The sequence below is a fragment of the Lepisosteus platostomus genome, chromosome 7, assembly GCF_059453375.1.
Source record: "Lepisosteus platostomus isolate fLepPlt1 chromosome 7, fLepPlt1.hap1, whole genome shotgun sequence".
NCBI lineage: Eukaryota > Metazoa > Chordata > Actinopteri > Semionotiformes > Lepisosteidae > Lepisosteus > Lepisosteus platostomus.
The window spans coordinates 35,733,119-35,755,252 of record NC_142617.1 but is presented as its reverse complement, the minus strand read 5'-3'; the positions used below and the strand labels follow the sequence as shown (position 1 = coordinate 35,755,252).

Here is a 22,134-nt window from a genome sequence, read left to right as displayed (position 1 = left end):
TCAGATTAACATAGCAAACACTTAAAACCTGTCTACATAAATCAATATGTTAAAAAACATATCTCATATCTCTTTTTTTTTTCAACTGGAGAAATAAAGATAAAAAGTCAAAATAACCACAAGGGGGATAACATCACTTAGGAACAGCATTTGATGTTGTTTGTGGTTAGATTATATCTGGTCTGAGTTATTTTAAAAGCTACAATGCCTCTGCGGTCATCTGTCCCTGCTTCTAAATGTTATTATGCTCATCATGCGTTGTGCTTTAATCTTCACAGTTATAAAATGGTAACTTTCACATTTGTAATATGTGCAGAACATTAGCAAGGCAAAAATCCTAAGTAAAAATGTTATCCTATTTACAACATACAGAAAGTATTGGTACGTCTAATATGCTTAAAAATTAAGTACAAGCTTCAAGCCACTTTTTCTTTAAGTATCTGGTCAGTTCCATTTTTCATCCTTTTCATGTCTCATGTCCTCTGTCACACATTACTGTTAAAATCTGTGATGCTTTTCTGGAAATATAAGCTTTTTTCCTCTCCTTACTAAATGTGCTCAGAAGCCAAAGTTTAAATATTATGGTTGTGCACAATTCTTTCACACAATTTATAGCCATGTAAAGGAAATGACCGCTTGGGAATGTCCAGAAAGTTGCTCCAGGGACCAATCACAGCAGTGGGACAGAGGAAAAAGTGAGAAAATGGCAATCCCAGATGTGAAAAGACTCCTCCCTCTGCATTTGTGAAAACATTCCTGCTGAGAGAGAGCCAAAGTGTTTTCCAGTTCCAGAAGTGGATTTTTTCAGCCATACACACCCAGCCAGCTGTGAGTACTGCACCAGAATCCACGCTCTTCTGGAGTGATTGTTGCCCTTCTTCCCCTCAGGCAAGACCATGGCTGTGCCATCTCTTCTTCTCTTCACTGCTCTCCTCAGCCTCTCCTGCGCTCAGCAGCAAGCGCTGCTGGAATACCTAGAGAGGAGACTCTTAGCCATAGAGGTAAGTTCCCAGTTTGGTTCCCCAGCTATGCCCTGCACTCCTATGAGTAGTGCTTTATTTCAACATCTTGGCTAAGCTTTCTGAAGAAATCCGAACATACAATGAAACACAGATGTGAGAATGTGGAAAGATATCAATTTACTCTGTACTGCATGGTTGAACTTTCATGGCAAGATATTAAACGGAAATCTGAAGATGTTGCGTAGATAACAGAAAAAAATGGAGAGTTATTATTCCTACAATGAATGAGATCTGATTTACACAGACTGCTTTCAAAGATATCCTACTCCAGCAGACTATGTGCATAAGAAAGTTCTGCTTCTTACTTTGTTTTGCTAACTTTGCTGTGTTGTATATCTGTATCTAACCTCTCACTGAATCATTTGGAAAGCACATTAGAAGCTTGTGTTTCTAATGATCAGATTTGTGTGACAGTAAACTGATTTGGAATAAGATCACTCTTATTTTTTTCATCAATCATTACCTTTTTACCGAGAAAGTGGAATTCTCTTTTGAAGAAAAGGTAGAGATACTGTAAGTATATTACACAAGCATTACACATGGTGTGCTGCTGTAGGACATTTACTGTATATACAATTAAACATAACCTTATGGATTTTTTGTTTTTTCCCTTTTCAGGCCTTCAGATGCAATTAATGTAGAAGTATCCCCCCCAATACACGTGTTATTAACTTAATTAATGAGGTATCTATTTTTATAGGATAAAATGTGTTGTACAGCTGTTCCCAATTTATTCTATAACTTCAGACAATGTTCTCACAGAATTAGCTTTAAACTACAGTACTTTATTTTTAATGCCATTTTTTTGTTTAGTGGTTACAACATTTTCTTTTACACATGAACTATTTATAGACTAGTATAAATATTGATTAATAACTTACCTCCTATGAATGAATCACTTTAAACTTGAAGAAATTATGTGTTGAATCATTAAGCAAGATCCACGATTTATTGTATTGGTTATGAAATTTATGGATGATTACTACACTTTAATTTTCTAAGTACTTGTTCTTTGACTTGAGGTGTTTCCATTTCATTCTGAGCTGATAGTAACCTAAATCATCTCTTTAATGAATAAATGTGGCCAATTACCTCACTGTTCTTGAAGCTCTAGTGCTTTAGGGAAGACAAAGAAATCCTGCAGATACATTGACCCTGCAGGACCAGGACTGGAGACTCCAGTTTTAAGAAACAGACATTACATACACATTTACACTCTGCAAATGCAGTGTAAATGCAGTGACATCACACAGTGGAGATGTGCTGATGGGTGTAACGGGTACAAATAATGAGGTGCATTCATGAACAGAGTAGTAGTGACCACAGTGATGTGACTCGGATGACAAAGCACAATTCTTTATGAAGGAATCACGGTATAGATGTATTGCTTAATGTACATTTTTGTAATATGTGAAGTATTCATATTTGTAGTATCCTATTTGTAGTTTTATATTAATCATGTAATGTATAGCAAAAGTAAAACATTCTACTTTATTTCATATGAAAGGCTTTTAAATTTGTCATCTCCAAGTTATCAAATTTTTCAAAATTACTCAAGAGTTTAACTTTACCTTTAAACTTGACTGCATCTACATGCACTGACATACAGTACTTAGAGTATTTCCCTATGGATTTACACTCCCAATCAAAAATAAAGTGATTATTTCAATAATTATTTAGACAATATGTTGCTGAACATTTCGCTTCTAAAAAGGCTAATTTCACAATGTAGTCATCTGTCATAATAGGAAAAAGCACTGGGCCCTGTCTCTTAAAGGTGTTTTATAAAGTATTCACATATGATGTAACCCCACGAAGAAAGATAAAATATACATTGACAGTAATAAGTAAACCATGTAGTCTTGACCTACTCCACCCAAGGAGCTTAATCTCTATAAGCAGTAAAATAAAGTCTTGGACACATGGTGGTTTTATCGTGAAAGAAAGATTGAAATAATAAAAATGTAGGTAAACTCTTGGAAGTATATCTTGGCTCCTTAATCATTTAATTCTCTCTTTCCCTGTTAGTGGTACTTGCATTCCATTTTATCTTTTTTCTATACATTTTTAACAGATACAAAATTCACATACTGTACGGACAAGCAGAAGTCAAAAGAGATGGTTCTTCTCAGAAACTACACCATTTTTGTGCAATGCTATTCTTAAATGTGCACTTCACCAAAGGCCTTGCTGTACTCTTGAAATAATTTTTAAGGTTCCAAGTTCTCTTTGTTATTTTTATGATATGGCCTTCATTTAAACTTTGCTTTAAACGGAACAACAGGTGATTGTTTTATGCCATTAATCTCTCATCAGAGTTTACAGATGAAACTGGCCCCAAAGCTGTCACAACGCAGAATTTTCTGCACTTCTCCTGTGTAGCTTTGAGTCACTTATGTATACATATGTTTAATGTTTCTCCTGTAGTTAAATGATAAGGACAGACAAAATTTCACCAGAATTCAGAAGTATGCAATCACATTTAAAACAAGTTCATTTAAAATATGGTAACTAATTTGGGATGTGATAAAGACCTATTGACTGTAAATAATTTAAAGGGAGATATGCTGAGATGACATGATCACTTAATGGAGCAAGTCCTTCATGCATGCAGTGCAAAGTCGTTTAGATGAAAACCTGAAAACTAAAAACAGATAAAGCATCATTTATTTGAAGAGACCTCCCCTCTCCCTCCTTCTCTCTCCCTCAGGATCGCATCTCCCTGTGGCACGATCAGACTAACCGTTATGCAACGGAGCTTCGCGAGTTCAAGCAGCAGATAGTGGGCCTTCTGGAGAACGTGGAGAAGGAGCGCGAGGGGCTGCGCAGTGACCTAGAGAACACCAACACGCGGGTGGACCGTATCGAGCGAGAAATGGACTACCTGGAAACACAGAACCACTCACCACCCTGCGTGGAGGTGGATGAAAAGCTGGTAGAGCAACAGGTGACCAACGTGAAAGAGAAACAGAAGGACAAATACGACAAGCTCACGGGTAAGCAAATCTAAATGCTGGGTAGTATAATACCTCTCACTTTAAAAAGTGAATCGATTCTACTAATACTGCATTTAAAATCACAAGAATTGCAGGAGGGAATTCAGTGCCTCTCGTTATGATGGTTGCTAATACAGTACCTGAACTGATACAGTAATCTAGCCTTTTTTTAGAGATTCCATGTGTATTCCATGTGTCCATGTGTATTGGATTCCACAACATGTGCAAACACTCTGCGTTTAAAGGATATGTGCATCCTCTTCTCACTCTTAAAACTTCTAGTATTAATTCCATTTGGGTTCAAGTGCTGGCCTTTTTATTGGCAGGATGTTGTATAGCCAGGTCAAATCACCCTGATGTCTTGCTTCCAAATTAATGGAGATTCCTTAAATGATCTGTGTGTACAGTATCATGATTCTTTTATTTCTCTCCATTAAATCTGTTCTTGGAGAGCCTTTGTTGAAGTATGCAACTTGTTTTCTAAAGTAGCTCCCCACAATGGGAACACTAGAACGTTGTGTAGGTTAAACGTTACTTCACCTGATTCGTTTTCAAAGTTCCTAATTCAACTGCACTGTTTGGAATACAGTCAACATCAACACTTGGTCTTTTTCTATTTCTGTAACTCCTTGTTATATAATTCATACTTCTTGTTTTTATAATGGGTTGGGCTCTTTCCTTCTTCGTGTGCTTTTCCAGTGCATGGAAGAATAACAGCCTTTGAAGCTTAGGCTTCGCTCTTAACATAAGACAGGGAATCTGTGATATAAAAGAGTCACATTGTGTTTTTAAGATGATTCTGCTATTGCCCTGGAAGGTGCTTTTAAAGATCTATATATTTAATTATTCATATTCTCAGCCATACTCCAATTGCCTCTTCTGTAGGTTATGATCTCTATCATCATTGTTGCAGAACACTAATGTGTGACAACTCATTCGGACTTGAGCTCATAAACTGTGGCAAAAAGTGAATCCTTTGCCATACCCTACTACTTGGACTTTAACTGATTATGTCTACAAAATCATCAGCAATTATGTTATTTACACAAAGCTTTTACCACATAAATCATCTTATTTCTTTAATCAGTCAGGAATGGACTGTAGATAAACAAAGTGTGATTTGAAGATGATCATTTATGTGCATCAGGGCACTACATGTGTGATTTACAGCTTAGTTGGAATTTTTCAGTTCACAAGTGTTTTCCTCCCCTAGATTGCAGGGATATGATATCTAGCATCAAAGCCATGAAGATCTTAAAGAGAATGGGAGGCCCCAAAGGCACGTGGACAAAAGACACAAAGACGGCATCTGAAAAGGTGTACATCTTTAATGGCACCATGGGTGAAACACTGTATGAGTTCAGCACCATTCGTGAGTTCACATCCTCATCAGGCATCTCCAAGGCAAAGCAGATAAAGCTGCCCTTTCCCTGGGGAGGTATGGGACACATAGTCTATAATGGATATGCGTACTATGTGAAGGAAGGAAAGGAATTCCAGGTGATCAAATATGACTTGAAAAATGAAACAGTGGTGGACAGCGCAGTATTCCCAGCTGAAGAACAAGTCCCAGTCTACGGCCTTTCTCCAGAAACCTACATAGACCTTGCAGCAGATGAAGAGGGGCTGTGGGCCCTGTATGCCACCAAGGAGAACGAAAAAAATATCTGCCTGGCTAAGATGGACCCCAGGACACTTGATATTGAACAGATGTGGGACACGCCATGCCAGAGAGAAAACGCTGAGGCTGCGTTCGTCATCTGTGGCACAGTTTACGTGGTTTACAACACCAAGCTGGCCAGTCGCTCCCGGGTGCAGTGCGTCTTCGATGTCAGCGACATGGTGACCAATGAGGATGCCCCACTAGTGTACTTCCCCAAACGCTATGGTTCGCACTCCAGCCTGAAGTACAACCCTCGGGAGAAGCAAATCTATGCCTGGGATGATGGATATCAGATCCTCTACAAGCTTAACATGAAGAAAAAACTGGAAGTGTGAGATACGTTGATCCTTTTAGTTCTGATGTCTTCAGCTTCTTATTTTTAGAGAAATGTCTTAACAATCAAACTAAAAGCAATAAGAGGTGTATTTGTACTTTTAATGAACCTGTCACTCCCAAATTATTATCTGCTCCATGATTTTCCCACAGTATGTATTGGTCTTTTTTGAGGACTTTTGTGGCCGATTGCTTGAATGCCCATTATGATTAACAGGACTGTTTTGATGCAATAAAAAATATTTCACAGCAGATCATGGAAGTAACAGGTGGCACAGTGACATAACAGTTTCCTCACAGCTCTAGGTTCTGGGTTACAATTCGGTCCAGGATGCCTTTTATGTGGAGCTTTTATTTTATTCTTGTACCTGTGTAACTTTTTATTCTCAGTCCTTAGACACACCATCTGTGTTCACATGTGTGTGTCTGTCCTGTGATTAAGCAGTGTCCTTTGCAAGGTACTGTATAGTCCTACCTTGGACTCTACAGTATGTCTGCAAGGTTAGACTGCAACTCATTGTGATAAAGAGCTCTCAAGGAAATCGAATAATGGCTAATGCAATTTGGTTTCTAAACCCAACTCTCACTATATTCTGTGCCTGCCATTTTCACAAATGAGAAGAAAAAGACAAAATTTTATCTGGAAATAATCTGAGTTATGCTATTTAATTCAGCCAGTGAAGTGGAAAAAGCAATATAAATGTTAAAATTATTATACAGATTAGTTGCACTTAAGCTTTTATACTTTAAAGGATCATTTAAAAATAATTCCAGATGCATTAAAAGTAACAATTTATACATTTTTTCTTATAGTGTAATGGATATCATTTATTTTTTTGTTTGAATACAGTATTTACACTATTATCTACTATGTTTGCTCAATCATTAGTCCTATTTTTCCACAGTCTGTAGCAGTACATTTTCTTTTCTTATGTCTATTTTGACTGATTGATTTTGACTGATATTTGAACAGATATTTTCTAGGACATATTAATGTAGATCCTGAATTTTTATGTAATTTCAACCAGTTGTGTATCATTAGACTTCAATCTTTAAACACCCTGTATATTTTTAAAATTAGAGCACCTCTAGAAATTAAAATGTATTTTGTTACGTCAATAGGTTCTGTATGTCAAAGTATAACATGGTTTTTGTATATTCTTCCATGTTGTATGTGATTAAGTTAACACGGAGTATTAGTTTCTGATTCTATAGTGTATGTTCTAAAATGTCATACAAAATAATAAAAAGTTAATTTTACTACTTTTATCTTGAGTTGAACTTCAAAATAAAGCACACTGGAATTTGATTGAAAGACTGAGCAAAAAAAGTATATTAAACATACTGTAGGATTACAGAGCATGATACTACTAACAACAACAATCAGGATTAAAACCTAAGCATAGAAAGTATATAATTTCATATAAAAGACACTTAAAACTGTCAAGACTGCATTGCTACAACACGAAGCCCCTATTGTTAAAACGATGTAATGATTGGCTTTGGGAACAATTCTCTAAAATTAATGGATTCTTGTCAAAATATTGGGAAAACTTATAGAAAAAAAGATGAGTGCTTTAGAAGCCTGTTTTTTTAATGCAACCACATGAACTCTGACTACTGATTGGGACAAGGTGTAATAATAATTCCTTACAGTTATATAGCGCTTTTCTGGACACTCCACTCAAAGTACTTTACAGGTAATGGGGACTCCATCAGCACCAGTGTGCAACTCCTACCTGGATGATGCAACAGCAGCTATAGTGTGCCAGTTTGCTCAAAACACACCAGCTAGCTCTCAGTGGGGAGGAGTAGAGAGTATTGAAGCCAATTCATACATAGGGAGGTCATGATTGTTAAAGACCAGGGGGCAATTTGGCCAAGATGTCTGTTAGCCTGCTTACCTGCTTAGCTTCAATGAGTTGCTAGTTGTGAGTTGCAGGGTGATATACTGTACAGTAGGTGCCATATAAATTATTACTATGTATAGTATTAGTATTATGGCTTTGTTTACTCCTAGATATTGAAAGCAATATTTAATTATCTTTTCAAACTATAATCATCACTGCCTGTTTAAAGCTAACCTGAACTTGAATTTATCAGAGGGATCACATACTGTATATGGTAAAGTCCACTTTTTTAGAGCGGTGTTAAAGTGTTAAAAAGAACAAGCTGTTCCAAGAGTGTGTTGGTCTCTTAGGATTTGGCTATAACATTTATATTTTTAAAGTCATATTTTTAACAAGATTACCACCTACTCATAAACCTCATATTGAAACATATCATATTGGACCTCATACTGAAAAACTCAAATACTGGCATGAATGAAATTTAGCTTTGCTGCTTGGCAATACATTCTAGTTTTAAAAATCATTGACATAAATTGGAAGCATGCACAGGATTTCTTTGTGCCAGTATAACTGATTACTAGTCATCTCTTCATATTTGCAGGTAATTAAGCACAATGAAACTCAGTTGTGATTTCCTGAATTGGCATACTTTCTGAAAAGTTCTGGGAATTTAGAATGGATTGTGATCAAAGCTACAAGACAAATACGGCACTAGAAAAGCTATAGTTATCTTGCTGATTATATCATAGGGATTCTAGTTATTACAGGACTTCAACATGCTTGCAGTTTTTCATTCTCCATTTGGAAAATGTAAACGAAGATAAGAATAATAACATGCTTAAAAATACTAATGTTCCCTGTGCTTAAGAGAAGAAAAAAAAGAGTAGTGTAAAACTGAGACTATCAACATTAAAGGACAGGTTCTTAATTATTCTTTTTTTCTTATTCTTTATTCTTAATTATTCCAATTTATATTATTATATAAGTTGTTTTACGATAAGACCAAAAGTGCTGTAAATATCAAAGATTTGGCTTTTTGAAAAAAGTAATGCTTTAAATAAACAATGCTCCCTTCTACACAATCATAATTATAATTATAATTCTTATAATTATAATTCTTGGATTTAACAGAAAACAAACAAAGGGTGCACACAAACTACTGTCTTTCTTTCTTTTAAACTAGGCAATTGACTCAATCATTAAAAGGGCAGCATCCACTGCATCCTAGTAGGAGAAATGCGCACACTCTATGGATCATTCAGATCTGCTCAGTCTGTCTGCAGACTGATGATTCCTAAATGCTGTACGTATTATTAGTCAGAAATTATGTTCCTATTTCGAAATGGGTTATGTAAAAAAATAACAATAGTGACAAACAAGAGGTGGCCTTTTGGCACTTTAGGTGTATCATATCTGTTATTATTTATCTGTTATACTCATTATTTTGGTCAAGGGTTCTCAATCTGACAATGAAAAAACCCAGCCGAAACACTCTTTTAGAACTTGGTAGGTTTATTTGTTACATTTCCCTATCCTTAAAACACAGGGAAAGGTTTAAAACATATATAGATACAAATAGAAATTTTCAATACAAAACTGGAAATTACTCATTTGCATGAATTCATGGAAGAAGAAAAAAAACATTAGTAACAGTATAAACACTGGAGCACAGTTAAACAATCTTGAACAGAAACAAAGCCAAATTATTTAAGCCAATTGAACCAGCTACAGAATTTCTGCTACAATGACTTAACAGAGGAACATTATCAAACACCATGTACTGTAGGAAACAATTAAAAAGATTATTGTGACATTGCAACTTGTCAAATTCTGTGTGAACTGAAAGTTACAGTTAAAGAGTTGAAAAATTCCATAATTGTTGTGTTGCACAGATCATCCTGTATACATGTGTATACATTTTAGTATATAATGTAATAAAGAACACTAACACGTATTTTAAAATAAGTACTCCATCTTTTTTAAAGTGTAGAACTGGCAATTGTTTGTGACCCTTTCTGCTACAGTCTGGAAATGTACATAAACAGACTACTTGTTTCACATTAAAATTCACATTGATCACTTCAGCTAACTGGAGATGTCTCCCTGACTATTTCATTTTCTCTAAGTGGCTGCCTATTTATAGATATCACAGTAGAAAGCTGATGGCATCTGCACATCCGGGAACGAAAAAAGGTGTCTAAAGTTGTCCCAGATTAGATGGGGCAAACAACCTTGACTTTGTAGCCTCTCAGCAGCCATAGGGACAGCCCTTAATTATTGAGGGACTACTGGAATGGATCTGGGGGGGAAAGTAACGTTTTCTGACTTTTTCATAGCTAAGGCTAAGCTGAGTAATTCATGTAGTTCTGTGCAAAGTCAAGAAGTGCTTCCTTCCTGTATGCACCCCCTGCAATGTGAAATGATGTAAACTAATTGAAAACATTTACAAAGAATCTTATGCAAGTCTGACTCTCGTAGCTTGATTTGTGAGCTCTGTGCAGCACCTATTTCTGACTCTTCTAGCACTAACACCTCCAACCTTACAAAATATGAGTTGATTTCATTTTTGCAATATTACAACTAAAAATGTACAAATAACACTATCAGCATACCAAGTTGCAGAAGCCAGGACATTACAGCCAGATGCCAGAAAAAGGTTAATATTGTGCTTCAGCTTGTTGTTGTACAAAAATATGCAAAAGACAGAAAAATCTTTATTTCTTTTTTTATGAGGGGGTTGCATCTTGCTAGATACCCACCCATTCAAAATATTCAGTTTGCTGCAAAAGAGTTAGAAACACAATTTGGTATTTGTTGCTTTTGAAAAGATCTGTTGAAATCATTCGATTGTGGTCAAATAAAAAATGATACACTCTGGTGTTAATTTGTTTCTTAACTCCAAACAGGAAATCTGCAGTATAATGTGATTCTTCTTCATTCCTTTATACATGAGGTGACTCTACAACTCCTCATTTAAAATGGCAACATGGAGACCCATGTATAAAGCAGGGCATTTGCTAAACAATCTGTGTGAGGTTTTGCAGAATTTGGACCAATTACCCTCTAGCTGAGTAACCAGAACCCTAACCACTCCTTTATGCTGTATATGAACTGCTGTGCTTCATAGAGTAAATGGAAATGTCCTACTATGCACTCATGCCTGTGTCACAATAGGCATGATCAAATTGAAGGGTTTCTTTTTTATCTCAAATCCCTGTAATTCATGGCATTTTTCATACAAAAACAGAACATACTAGTGGAATACCTCATTTGTGAAAAGGTTTTTAGCAGAACACCATAGGGAATGGCAGTATCTCCACTCTTCAAAGGATACATAAAACAGTAGCATACTTTAGATGTTATCTAGGGTGAGACTGATGATAATGGAAAACAAAAACAAGAAGTATCATATGCAATAAAATAATTAATTTACAACATAATACATTTAAAATGGAGGCCTTGACCTAGACGATCAGACGCTTAGTAAAATATTGCTAGTAAAAATAATAAAGTATAGACAGGGACACATCTTTTTAGATTGGAAACTGGAGAAACCATAAGCGTTATCCTACAAATTTATTAAAACTCATTAATTGAACCATCTACAGTAACTGATATTTTCCTTGAATACAATTTTTTTAAGAATAAGAATGTGAAAGGCCATATTATGTTCTCTCACTTGGTAATTATGTTGTCTTTCTGAAATTGTGAAACTGTGATTTGGAGCAATTTGCTAAATCTGTTTGGACAATATTTTGTGTAAATTCCCAGTTTCTGTGCTCTATATCAAAACAGAAGCTCAGTAGTTTCATGCAAAGTGCAGAACAACAGGGCAGCATACTGTTTGTTGTAATTGCTTACAGCAGTAGCAGTATGCCTGACCACCCAAGATCAGGACCTCACATTACAAGGATTATGAGTCTGTTTGGGGAGTCCAGAGATCAGAGACCTTCAAGGAGAGGAATCAAAGGATACCATCCAGGGCAAATTTCAGATTCTGTGTGGGTCACGCAAGTTGCTGGCCAACATGCAAAATGTCTAGTAATGAATTCCAGACAATATCTTTTGTTAAACTCTCAAAAGTATATGATAAGACTAACACTATTATTGAAACTATTAATACAGGTTTTCAATTTCAATTTTGACGGGGAAAAAACAGAGAATTTTGCTAACTAAATTAGGTCTCCTATGACAACCACAACAAGTTAGAAAGAGTAGGGGTGAAGAAACCCGAGGGGTCCAGTGAATAAAACATTAAAACATGAGTGTTTATTCTATAAATCAGCAGTCCAGGGAATTTGCTTTCTTTGCTTTTAAAGTTTTATGAAAGCCTGTAAAGGAATGAGGCTGTCCTTAAGACAAGCAGACTGGAGTGGGCCCATAGAGGTGGAATTGGTAGAGAATGGATGAATGATCATCATCAAAGCAAATAAGTATGGTGTATTCCACAAGGTAAATTAATAAAAACTTGATTTTAAGGGCAGTTTAAGCAATACTGATTAAACTGATTAAACAATAAGATTTAAAAAATCTTACAGGGCATGCAAAAGGTAGCCAGATACAAAATGAGATCAAACACTCAGCACAAATTTAAAAAGACAATATAAATGCCAAGAGAGATCATGTGAATCGACATTGAGATCTCTTCTCAAAACACTACCCTTTGTTTTCTATATATTGAACAGATCTTAATCCTTGGGATTTTCACTTGGATTTCTACCTCTTTAGGTTTTAAAACGAACCATGTCTAGGGAACTAGATCACAAGAGTTTATAGAAATTTCAAAACAGCATCTTATTTTCTTTGTTTTGCATATGTTACTTTAATAAAAAAAACTGTAGGTATGATGGACTAGTGCTTCCTTTCCTTAACTCATGTTGCCTGTGTGCTAAGATTGTTAAAAAGTTTTATTTTCCAGTTGAGTTGGAAATGACACTATACACTTACAGTATATGTATTTAAAGACTTTCTGATTTTTTTTCTCTCAACTGGTACTGGTTTTTCTTCCTTGCTTGTAGATGGACTTGTAGAATTTGCAGGAAGCATGTTTATGAAATGTTTTCTCTGGGGACAGCTAGGAAGATGACATGCATGTTCCAAGCATTACTGGGCTCCTTATACCTTCTGTTTCCATTATGTTGAGGTTATTTTTACCTCATTTGCTTAGATATTAGCGAGCATGTGGACACAACACATAAGCAGATATATTACTACTTTCGATCACCTACACTTAATTATTATCTCTCAGACATTTCCTTTCTTAGCCATTTCGTTTTGCTGTCAGCTGCAATGGTAATTTCCTGTGTAGTTATAGTGTTTTGGGATTTCCCTGTGTCAATTTCTCTTTAGCTCTCCATGCTATAGAAAAGACCATAAGTATTATAAAGAGCCCCATGTCCCGGAAAAACATCACTCTGGCAACAAACTGGCATGGTACCTTTAAGTAATTACATTCCTATGTATGGAAAATCAAGAGGGTTAAGTGTTTGTTTTAAAACCAGAAAGGAATGATGAATGTATGTTTCTTGTAACCATGTCAAGATGCAATTGATCTCAGTCAGAAATTCCATCCATTTGTGTTGTCCTGTGACTCTTCAAGTTGGATGACAATTGACAAAGAAGGAATTGTCCTCAGACAAGAAGATGGCAAGAGTAGAGCAGTGTCTGCAAACCCACCCTGGCCTGGTCCTCCTTCAGGGAGTCGATGGGGGCTTGGGTGAGGGGCAGGATCCCTGGCTGTCAAAGCTGGCGGTGCGACCCTGCCACTGAACAGCAAGAGAGCAGCAACAGTTACTGGCGATGAAAAGACAATGAGGCGGCGAAGAAGAGCAGCAGCACGGAGCAACATGGGGGTACAAACAGAACCAGGACCCAAGACTGGAGAGCTTGTTATCTTACTTAATTACTTCCTTTATTGTCCAAAATACAAAAAATATACAATCAGTTGTAAAAATTAGTTAAGTTAATAGCCATGGGAATGAAAGATAATTTAGTTCTATTGCTTTTGAATCTAGGCAATCTAAATCGATGCCCAGATGGAAGGATTTCAAATTCACTGTGCAAGGGGGAGGTCATGACAGCATCTTGTCTGCAAGCACAAATCAAACCAGACAGCAGGAGAAATAAATACTAAATAAAAAACTAAATAAAAAACTAATCTGAAACTGAATCTGAAATCAGTAAAACAAACCAAAGGTAATAAATGGTATTTTGCACCTTAGAGAATTAATACATCAATTGTAAATTATGGGCATTTTCAAAACTTGTTAAATCATGGACCCAAAGAAAAAAAAACACTGCAGGACCAGTCTTTCCAGGTGCTTCCCTTAGTCCTGACCTAAACCACTATACAAGCTCAATCTCCATTGGCTCCTTTCTCCAGTAAGGCAATGCCCTCTCCCCTTCAGTTCTCAGGTTAGCCTGGGATGACTGCAGTAAAGGGCCAAGCTCCTATTCCTTTACTGCTGCTTCTCTCTAAGAGTTAGAAACAGAGCAGCACTTCCACTGGTTTTTGAAATGTGAAAAATAACAGCACAGTAACAGTAGCTCTCCAATTCTTTAGGACTTGGTCTTGGAATTTTGTTCATTTCTGTTAATTCATTTTGCAGTCTTTCCACATTGGATTGCAATAGTAAAGCTTTACTTTTGGACTTGGCATGCTAGTTTTGAGTGTACGGTATATACAGTATGTTACTGTATTGCCTATAGAGATAATTGAAGTTAAGGTAAATCCTTATATTTGTGCCGAATTTGTCACCACATTTTGTGCAGACGTGAGTGCTAACTAGAAACCACAGACCTTAATTTGTTTATTCTTTGTTCTTAAAATTTCTTCCTCCCTGTTGACCATCCTTATATGTTTTCATCCTAACTGTTCTGTTCCATTAATTTTGTGATTTTTGTGATTCTTGTGATTTTTGTGAGCTCGCGGAAAAATACATTTCATTGCCAGCAACTACTGCTGCACGCCGTATTGTTGTGCATTTGATAAATAAACTTTGATTTGATTTGATTTTGATTTGATTTGATTTGATTTCATTCTCTGCTCTATGGCTTTCTACTATCATGCACAATTTTTGGTTTCTCTTATGTGTATAGGCTTGTTCTCATACTTTAATTTTGTAGCTATTAGCTGATTTACGCTTTTGTTTCTGTATGTGTCTCAGTTCTTACACCACTAGTCCAGTTTGTTGCATTTCCTTCTTCAATTGGTGGTGTTAAAGCACTTTAACATACTAATGCTGTCTGTTATTCTTTTCTGACATAAATGTCAGCATTTGTGAGGGAAGGAGCTCTGTAAGAGCTCACCAACCTTTGTGGATGCAATGTTAAGTCCCATAAACTCAAGAAAAGGGAGGAGATGCAATACTTGAAATAAGTACTTTTCCATAACTGTCCAGTAAACAGAAGCCCTGTAAAAAGTTCCTTCTAGAGAATAACTAACCAAATATTTGTGCAGATGCTGTAAATGTAAATCAAAGCCTGAAGTTAAAAGGAGACGACATGCACAAACCTCTTTGACAGATTTCTTTGCTTCCTGTAACGGGTGCCAGTGAGCAATAGGCTTGCGAGGGTAGGCCAGCATTTCATTCCAGTGGTCCCTGCCGAGACCTTCAGCGTTGCTTCCCACACGGTTCACGCCTATTATTTCATTGTGTCCCACCCTACAGATAAATGGAGAAGGGTGGTATCCATGAATTGTTTCCATTAATTGTTAATAAGGTCTGGAGACAAAAAAGGCACAAAAAAAATTTCTTTGGAAATTCGAATTGACAATAAATGACGTGACAGAGAGGTTGTACAGTGGCATAATGGTTACCCTCGCTGCCAGCCGGGGCCATGGGTTCAACTGTGGGACCTGAGTTGCTAACTGTGTGGAGTTTGTATTTTCTTCCTGTGTTGGTGTAGGGGTTCTCCAGGTGCTTCGTGAGATTACTGTGGGATATTGTGGGATTACTCCCACAATCCAAAAAACACACTAGTAGGTTAATTTGCTCCTGGAAAAAACTGGTGCTGGTGAGAGTGTGTGCCTGTGTGTGCCCTGTGACGGAGTGGCCTTGCTGGGATAGGCTCCTGCTCCTCTGTAACCGTGAGTTGGATGAAGCAGGTAGAGAATGGATGGAAGGACATGACAAAGAAGTGGGGAAAACAAAACCAACTGTGGTCATTAAGAAAAGGCTGGCTTCAAACAGAACATAAGAAGGATTGAAAATAATAGGAAGTTATCTGACCAGTCATGCATACCTGGCTCCTTGAAGGAGAAATGGGGCCCGAAACAATCTGAAATCAAGATTTTCAAAGCGGGGGGGGGATACAAATATATTTGATTTACATACACTCTCAAAATGCTACAAAGAGCATTCGAAAGCTACAGTATGAAGGAGAGGTCAGCTAATATTGCATGTCTGGTGGCGAGCACTTGAGCAGTCTCTCAGGCACCCAGCTGGTTATGGAAGACTCCTATGGAATGAGCCGTATAAGTTTGTTCAAACACCCGGTCTAAGTTTAAGTCTGAACCCCAATTTTGAGATCAGAAAGCGCCAGAATTTCTCCTTGTGTACCTGTATTTTTAGTGGAGCTTGCAGTAGTGTTTTGGGTTGACTTTCTCAATATTTTTAAGAGGTCCTGTAATCTGTCTCTGAACTCTTTACTTTTGTGGCATCAACTGACCAGATTTGAAAGAAGTATTGAAAATATTGTATGTTATTAGTAGTCCATTACACAATTTTAAAATTGCAGCTTTGCATTTGGTCTGTTTTATCAATTTCTTGTCAAATTCAACATAAATCACTATCATGCACTCTGGTTCAAATCTGTTTTTTTTATTATTGTTGGCTCTTCCCACAACAGCTTTTTGAAATTAGTAATTGCAATCATTATAGGTTGAGACAGTGCAGTGTTGCCACATGAGAAGATAAAGATACAAATGCAAACAGGGTGTGGTTGAAGAAGCAGTCCAAAGCTGACCAAAATTAAAACTTGAAGGGGCAAGTTGATTTGCTAAAGTAGGGAGAACACTGCAAATCACATGTATAAGGAGAATGCCATGATGAAACTGTGTTAAACATTTATACACTGTACAAAGTCAGTTTTAGGGTATGCTTCTGTCTTCTCATTCTCTGTGTAATAACATAATTAAAATGAAGTTTGATGTTTTTTGTTTATTTTGTACTTAAAAGGGTATTTACATACAGATCCTACACTTCAAAGAATCCCACAATGATAATACATAAATGGCACTGCTACATCTGTGAAGTGAGAGCCATATCCTACATACAGTATATTAATGTATTTGCACAGTATGGACTATATGGACAGTATTTCTTAATTATAATTTTGTTTTTTTGTCATGTTATCAAAGTGTGTATACTCTGCACACATAAATCATTTTAATATACAAGACACAATATTACTGAACATTAAATTATACAACCTATTTTTTATGTAAAAATAACAGATAGATCAGGAGGTGAAAATGCATAATGAAAATTAGCTTCAAATATGCTTAGTTTTTAGGAATACTTTTGCAGTTTGTTCAGTCCTTGTATAGTTAGTATTATGAGGATGATCTATCTATCCATTTTCTAAATGCTTTATTCAATTCAGGGGGCCAGAGTCTATCCCAGCAAGCATTAGGCACCAGGCGGAATCCATCGCAGGGCAATTATGATGACAATGTCTTTAAAATTATGTCTGTCCTCTGTGTTGGTGTGAACATACTGTAGGATGCATACCTGTCATAGTCCATGACTGAGATGAGAAGACTGACTTGGTCCATGCTCTCTGGTGGGATGTCAAAGATAATCGCTTCATTGTAGGTGGGATTAAGTGTGTTTTTCTTGATAGTCGTCTTCTTCTTTTTCAGGCGTCTTCCATCGCATATAAGGGACACTTTCACATAGGGGTCTGCGAAGGGAAAAAGGAGGGAGAAGAAAAGAAAAGATCTAGCACAACAGAGAGTAGGGGATATGTAGCCAAATCAACTTTATGATGGAATTTTATTGGTTTGATCAATGAAATACAGTGTTGCCAAATCCTATATGTCCAGTACAAAACTTACATGTCTCTTTGGAATGGCTGCACCAGAGCAGGGGTATAGAATACTGGTTAAGCCCTTTTCTCATTTTGTGACATGGACACAGGGTGGAAAACATTAGTAGTAATCAAGATTAAACGCACTATACAGATAAACCACATGTCAAGAAGAACTCAAAAACTCAATTCAGCCTCAGACTTTCTTTTAATTGAAAAAACAAATATTGACATTTCATGCTATTATTTGAAATTTATTTGGCTGATGCTTTTATCCAAAGTATCTTACAGAAGTTAGGTTAGCAATTCAGTATTCAAGTCCCAACAGTGCATCCATCTCAAGCTTGGTTACATTATTTAAGTAAACAGAGACCACTAGACCCTCTCCAACCAGGGTCATGAGGCCCAGAACTGAGATGTTCTTGCAGATTCTCCTTAACTGATCGCATGGTGTTGGAGAACCTACACAGATTAACCACCTGATAGCTGGGTCTTTGCACCTTGCATGCTCTGAAGCGGAATATAATCATATGGGGAATCGCTGGGCAGGGCTGAGGCTGGAACTCTGTATGTAATTAAATCTACCTCCTGCTCATAAGTTACTGTCTACTTGAGAGCTCACACCTTCTTTCCCAATGGAGCCCCAAGTCCTCCGAGTGTGCTCGCCACTAGTAGTTAAATGTGTGTTTGGGAAAAGCAAACTGTGCTTCACTCTTCATACTTCTAGATGCAATCCATTCCCACATCTCTAACCTTACCAAATGATCTTCTCAATATGACAGAATAGCTTTTTCTAAATTGACAGAACAACGGATGAGTATTTAAACAACAGGACTCATTTTGGTGCCAACTCTTGCTCCCCCAACCTTAACCTGTGTTCTCTACCTATTTAAAAAAATCCTAATTGGAATCAGCTGGACCACCAGATCCCTAGCTAACTTGTGTGCGCATGCCTTCACTAATTTTCTTTCTAAATCAGAGGTGGGCAAACCTGGTCTGCAGTCTGTCTTCAGGTTTTCCAGTTCTCTTCAGAGCTTTGGCATGTGAGGGGTTGGAGGAAGCTGTTAAATCAGTCCCACTAAGCCAATAATGAGCTGATTGAGCTTGTTAAGGGCTGAGATATATAGACATACAGTACAGGCTCACCAGGATCAGAACTGCCCACCCCATCTCAAAATTGTGCTTTAGTTGTTAGGGATGCAACAGCTCCGAGAGACAGCTGCTCATTACAGAATCACTGTTTTAAGCAGATGTAGCCTGACTATCTTTAAGTACTTATTTTGAATCCTTACTACAGATTTTGTTAATTATTTGTTATTGTTAATTATTTATGATTTGTGTGAAATACATTTTTGTTCTTTTTTTAATCTCTCTGTGTTGAAAGCCTTTGTATCCTTTGCACTGAGGTTCTAATAGATCTGATAAGATCTGAAGAAGGACATAGCTATTCCAGGAAGAGAAAGGTTTCCCATTTACATTATGTAGATGTTTTATGGCACATACTACTCAGATGGGTTACACTTCATCTATCCAGCAGCTGCAGTGCTTGTCAGGAGAGAATCCAGCAGCTTTTTAAGCTCAACTCCGGTTCCAGGCTCCAGAGGGTCTGATAATCCACTGTTGCTCCAGAGTGCAATTCGGAAACCTACAGGGATTCACTCCGGCTTCATGTCTCAGAGTTGGTTTTAGGCTACTGAACAAGAGCACGGACACATCTTATGGTAGCTACTTTTAAAATACTTATTATATAAAATAGTCTTTTAAATCCAGTTATTTTTGTGTGTGCCCCTACTGTCCTTAAATGTTTTTGTTAACAAATTCTAGTTCTAGAAAGTTTTTTTTAACCAGGATACTGAATTATAATTATTCTGACACAGGAGAAGTTTTTGTTTCTGTAGTTAGGTGGCAGTATTAGGCTACAAAAGAGAAGACCAAGAGTGTTCTGGAGAAACAATAACTGGATAAAATATGCTAGAAGCAGAAGTGCATCCTTGCTTTATTTTTGTATCTTATCTTTAATTTTACCATTTCTGAGACCAGTTTTAGATTCCATGAATATCATGTAAATTATTTCTCCATATATAAAAAAAATATACATATTAAAGAACATCAGACAATTATTCATTCTAGGTAAGGATCACAGCAACCTGGAGTCTATCACAGGAGCACTGGGTGAAAATCCAATCAACACCCTGTACTGGTACACCAGTCCATTACAGGGCAATGGAGAATTTCAAGATTAACCAAGACACACGAGAAAATGCAGACTCCCTATAGACCATGAAAGAAAATGATGATAGCAATTAAACTCAATAACAATATTTAATATAGGCAGAAGAAACTCAGAATTGTGTGGGATTGAATGAAATGCCCTATTGATAAAAGAAGAAGTGGCTATAGCACTTGGAGGATTCTTTAAATATTTCTAGGTAGATGTACTGTATTCACATTTTTTGCACTTGTGTCTGAATATTTTAGAGTCTAGCTGCAGATTTACTGTACTGTTTTTGGTAAAAGCTGATTGTAGTTAAAATAAAGCATTTAGATTCTTAGATCCATTCCGCCTGGGCGCCTCAAAGCATATGTAAGCTGTCGTGTTTATCTTGAGCTCATAGAAAATACAGCAGATGAAATAACTTAGTGTAAAACTGGATTGCTTGGGGGGTAAAATGTAATTGCTATGGATGTTGCTCACAGACTGAAGTAAAGCACAATGGAAAGTCATCAGATCTTCAAAGGAAGGTTTTAAATATTGCGCGGACAATTGTTAAAGCCTTCCTTCCTGCAGATGAAATGAAAGTAATAATCAATTTGTGAAACTTCAATTAATGAGATTCATACAGTATTTAATATAAGCTTGACACTTTATTAAGCAACTGAAGCAGCAGACACTTGTATTAGTGTTCGACATATAAGTTGACCTGCTGTAACAATAACATGGCATTTAGCCTTTTAACATCTACTTCAGCAATACAGGTGTAGACAAAAGACCATATATGATGTGTATTCAGCAAATATATATATATACTGTATATGTTTTCTATCATTCCAGAACAGCAATATAAAGTTGTCCAGAGATATGTATTTTTGGTGTTCACTTTTACTTGAATTTCTATCTGCAAAACTGTACTTAACGATATTATTTTGTTTTTCAATTGATAATTACAAAACAAACAACACTGTCAAATCATGTAAAATGAACAACAGCCAACACATTAATATTATTAAAGGAAAAGGGCTGGAATTCTTCATAAAGAAAAATGCAGAAGAATACAAAGGAATAGGAATCTTGAAAAATAAACTATTTAAAATGCAAGTGGGAACAGACCAGTTAGCCTCTGAGTTCTCTCTATACATTGTTTTAGGATAAAATTGTGCTAGTGAATAAAATCATGCAGTTAATGAGACCGTTGAATGTTGAAAAATAGAGTTGAAAAAGAGGATTCGCATCCTTAATGAAAAAAACATCTGTTTTTCCTGGCATTCCCTTAAAGATGTACCATCAACACAGCCAATTTTACATAAGATCTTTGAGCTGAGGCTTTCCGACTAGTGATCTTTCCTATTTGAAAGCTGCACTCAGATTTGTATGTTTTTATTACTGTGACATTTCTTGCAAATATTCAGTTTCTCGAATGTTCCAGGACTGGCAATGATAGAACTGAGTGTGTTAAAGTGGTTCATATACCAATAGTAACTATAGTACATTCACACAGAAATCATCATTTTGGTGACCACAATAGTGTCAATTTGAATTTCATCCATCCACCCTTTTTCTAACAGCTTCATACATGCAGGGTTGCAGGGAGCCAGATTCTAAAAATGCACTTTTCAGTTCTTACCTGAGTAGCCAGTGATGTCCATGGCCTTGAGATTTCTGCACTTAATCACTGTGAGTGTGAGACGGCCAGCAGTGGGCAGGTAACATAGTGAAAACATGATTTCTCCCAGATCAACACTCTCCTGTGAAGAGGAGTGAAAGCACAGTTTTCACTTGAGCATACATTCAGAGCTCTTTAGGGAGAATGAGACCACCACTTTATTATTATTTACAAAATTAAAACCATGGAAAAAAAGTTCTTGTATAGGTCTGTATATGAACAAGTAATAGGTTTATTCCATGCTGAAAAGAGACGAAAGGAAACAACTTTTCGGCTGTGGAGTCCACTTCGGGTGTCAGTGATTTCTTCTCTTTTCAGCATGGAATAAACCTATTACTTGTTCCTTTGCATGCTGAC

The 22,134-nt window shown here is 36.7% G+C and overlaps 2 protein-coding genes across 2 annotated transcripts in view; one reads left to right on the top strand and one right to left on the bottom strand.

Annotated features, from left to right (window-relative positions):
* Positions 1-757: 757 nt before the first annotated feature.
* On the top strand, positions 758-7,283 carry olfml3b (olfactomedin-like 3b). Its single transcript, XM_088640050.1, has 3 exons — positions 758-1,001; positions 3,733-4,018; positions 5,232-7,283. The coding sequence occupies exons 1-3, from the start codon at positions 897-899 to the stop codon at positions 6,014-6,016; spliced, it is 1,176 nt and encodes a 391-aa protein (XP_088496176.1). The 5' UTR covers positions 758-896; the 3' UTR covers positions 6,017-7,283.
* A 5,937-nt stretch (positions 7,284-13,220) lies between these two features.
* The window catches only part of LOC148658612 (synaptotagmin-6-like), a 95,933-nt gene continuing 87,019 nt past the window's right edge, over positions 13,221-22,134 (bottom strand). The window contains exons 4-7 of the mRNA XM_088640047.1: positions 21,739-21,859; positions 17,599-17,770; positions 15,378-15,528; positions 13,221-13,629 (exon numbers count right to left, since the gene is read on the bottom strand). Of these exons, the coding sequence (XP_088496173.1) occupies positions 13,558-13,629; positions 15,378-15,528; positions 17,599-17,770; positions 21,739-21,859 (516 nt within the window). The 3' untranslated portion in view covers positions 13,221-13,557. The remainder of the gene's footprint in view (positions 13,630-15,377; positions 15,529-17,598; positions 17,771-21,738; positions 21,860-22,134) is intronic.

Excerpts from the sequence above, each read along its gene's own strand:
- olfml3b (XM_088640050.1), top strand. The coding sequence starts at position 897 with ATGGCTGTGCCATCTCTTCTTCTCTTCACTGCTCTCCTCAGCCTCTCC. Across the intron at positions 1,002-3,732 it reads GGAGACTCTTAGCCATAGAG|GATCGCATCTCCCTGTGGCA; the intron begins GTAAGTTCCCAG and ends TCTCTCCCTCAG. Across the intron at positions 4,019-5,231 it reads CAAATACGACAAGCTCACGG|ATTGCAGGGATATGATATCT; the intron begins GTAAGCAAATCT and ends TTCCTCCCCTAG.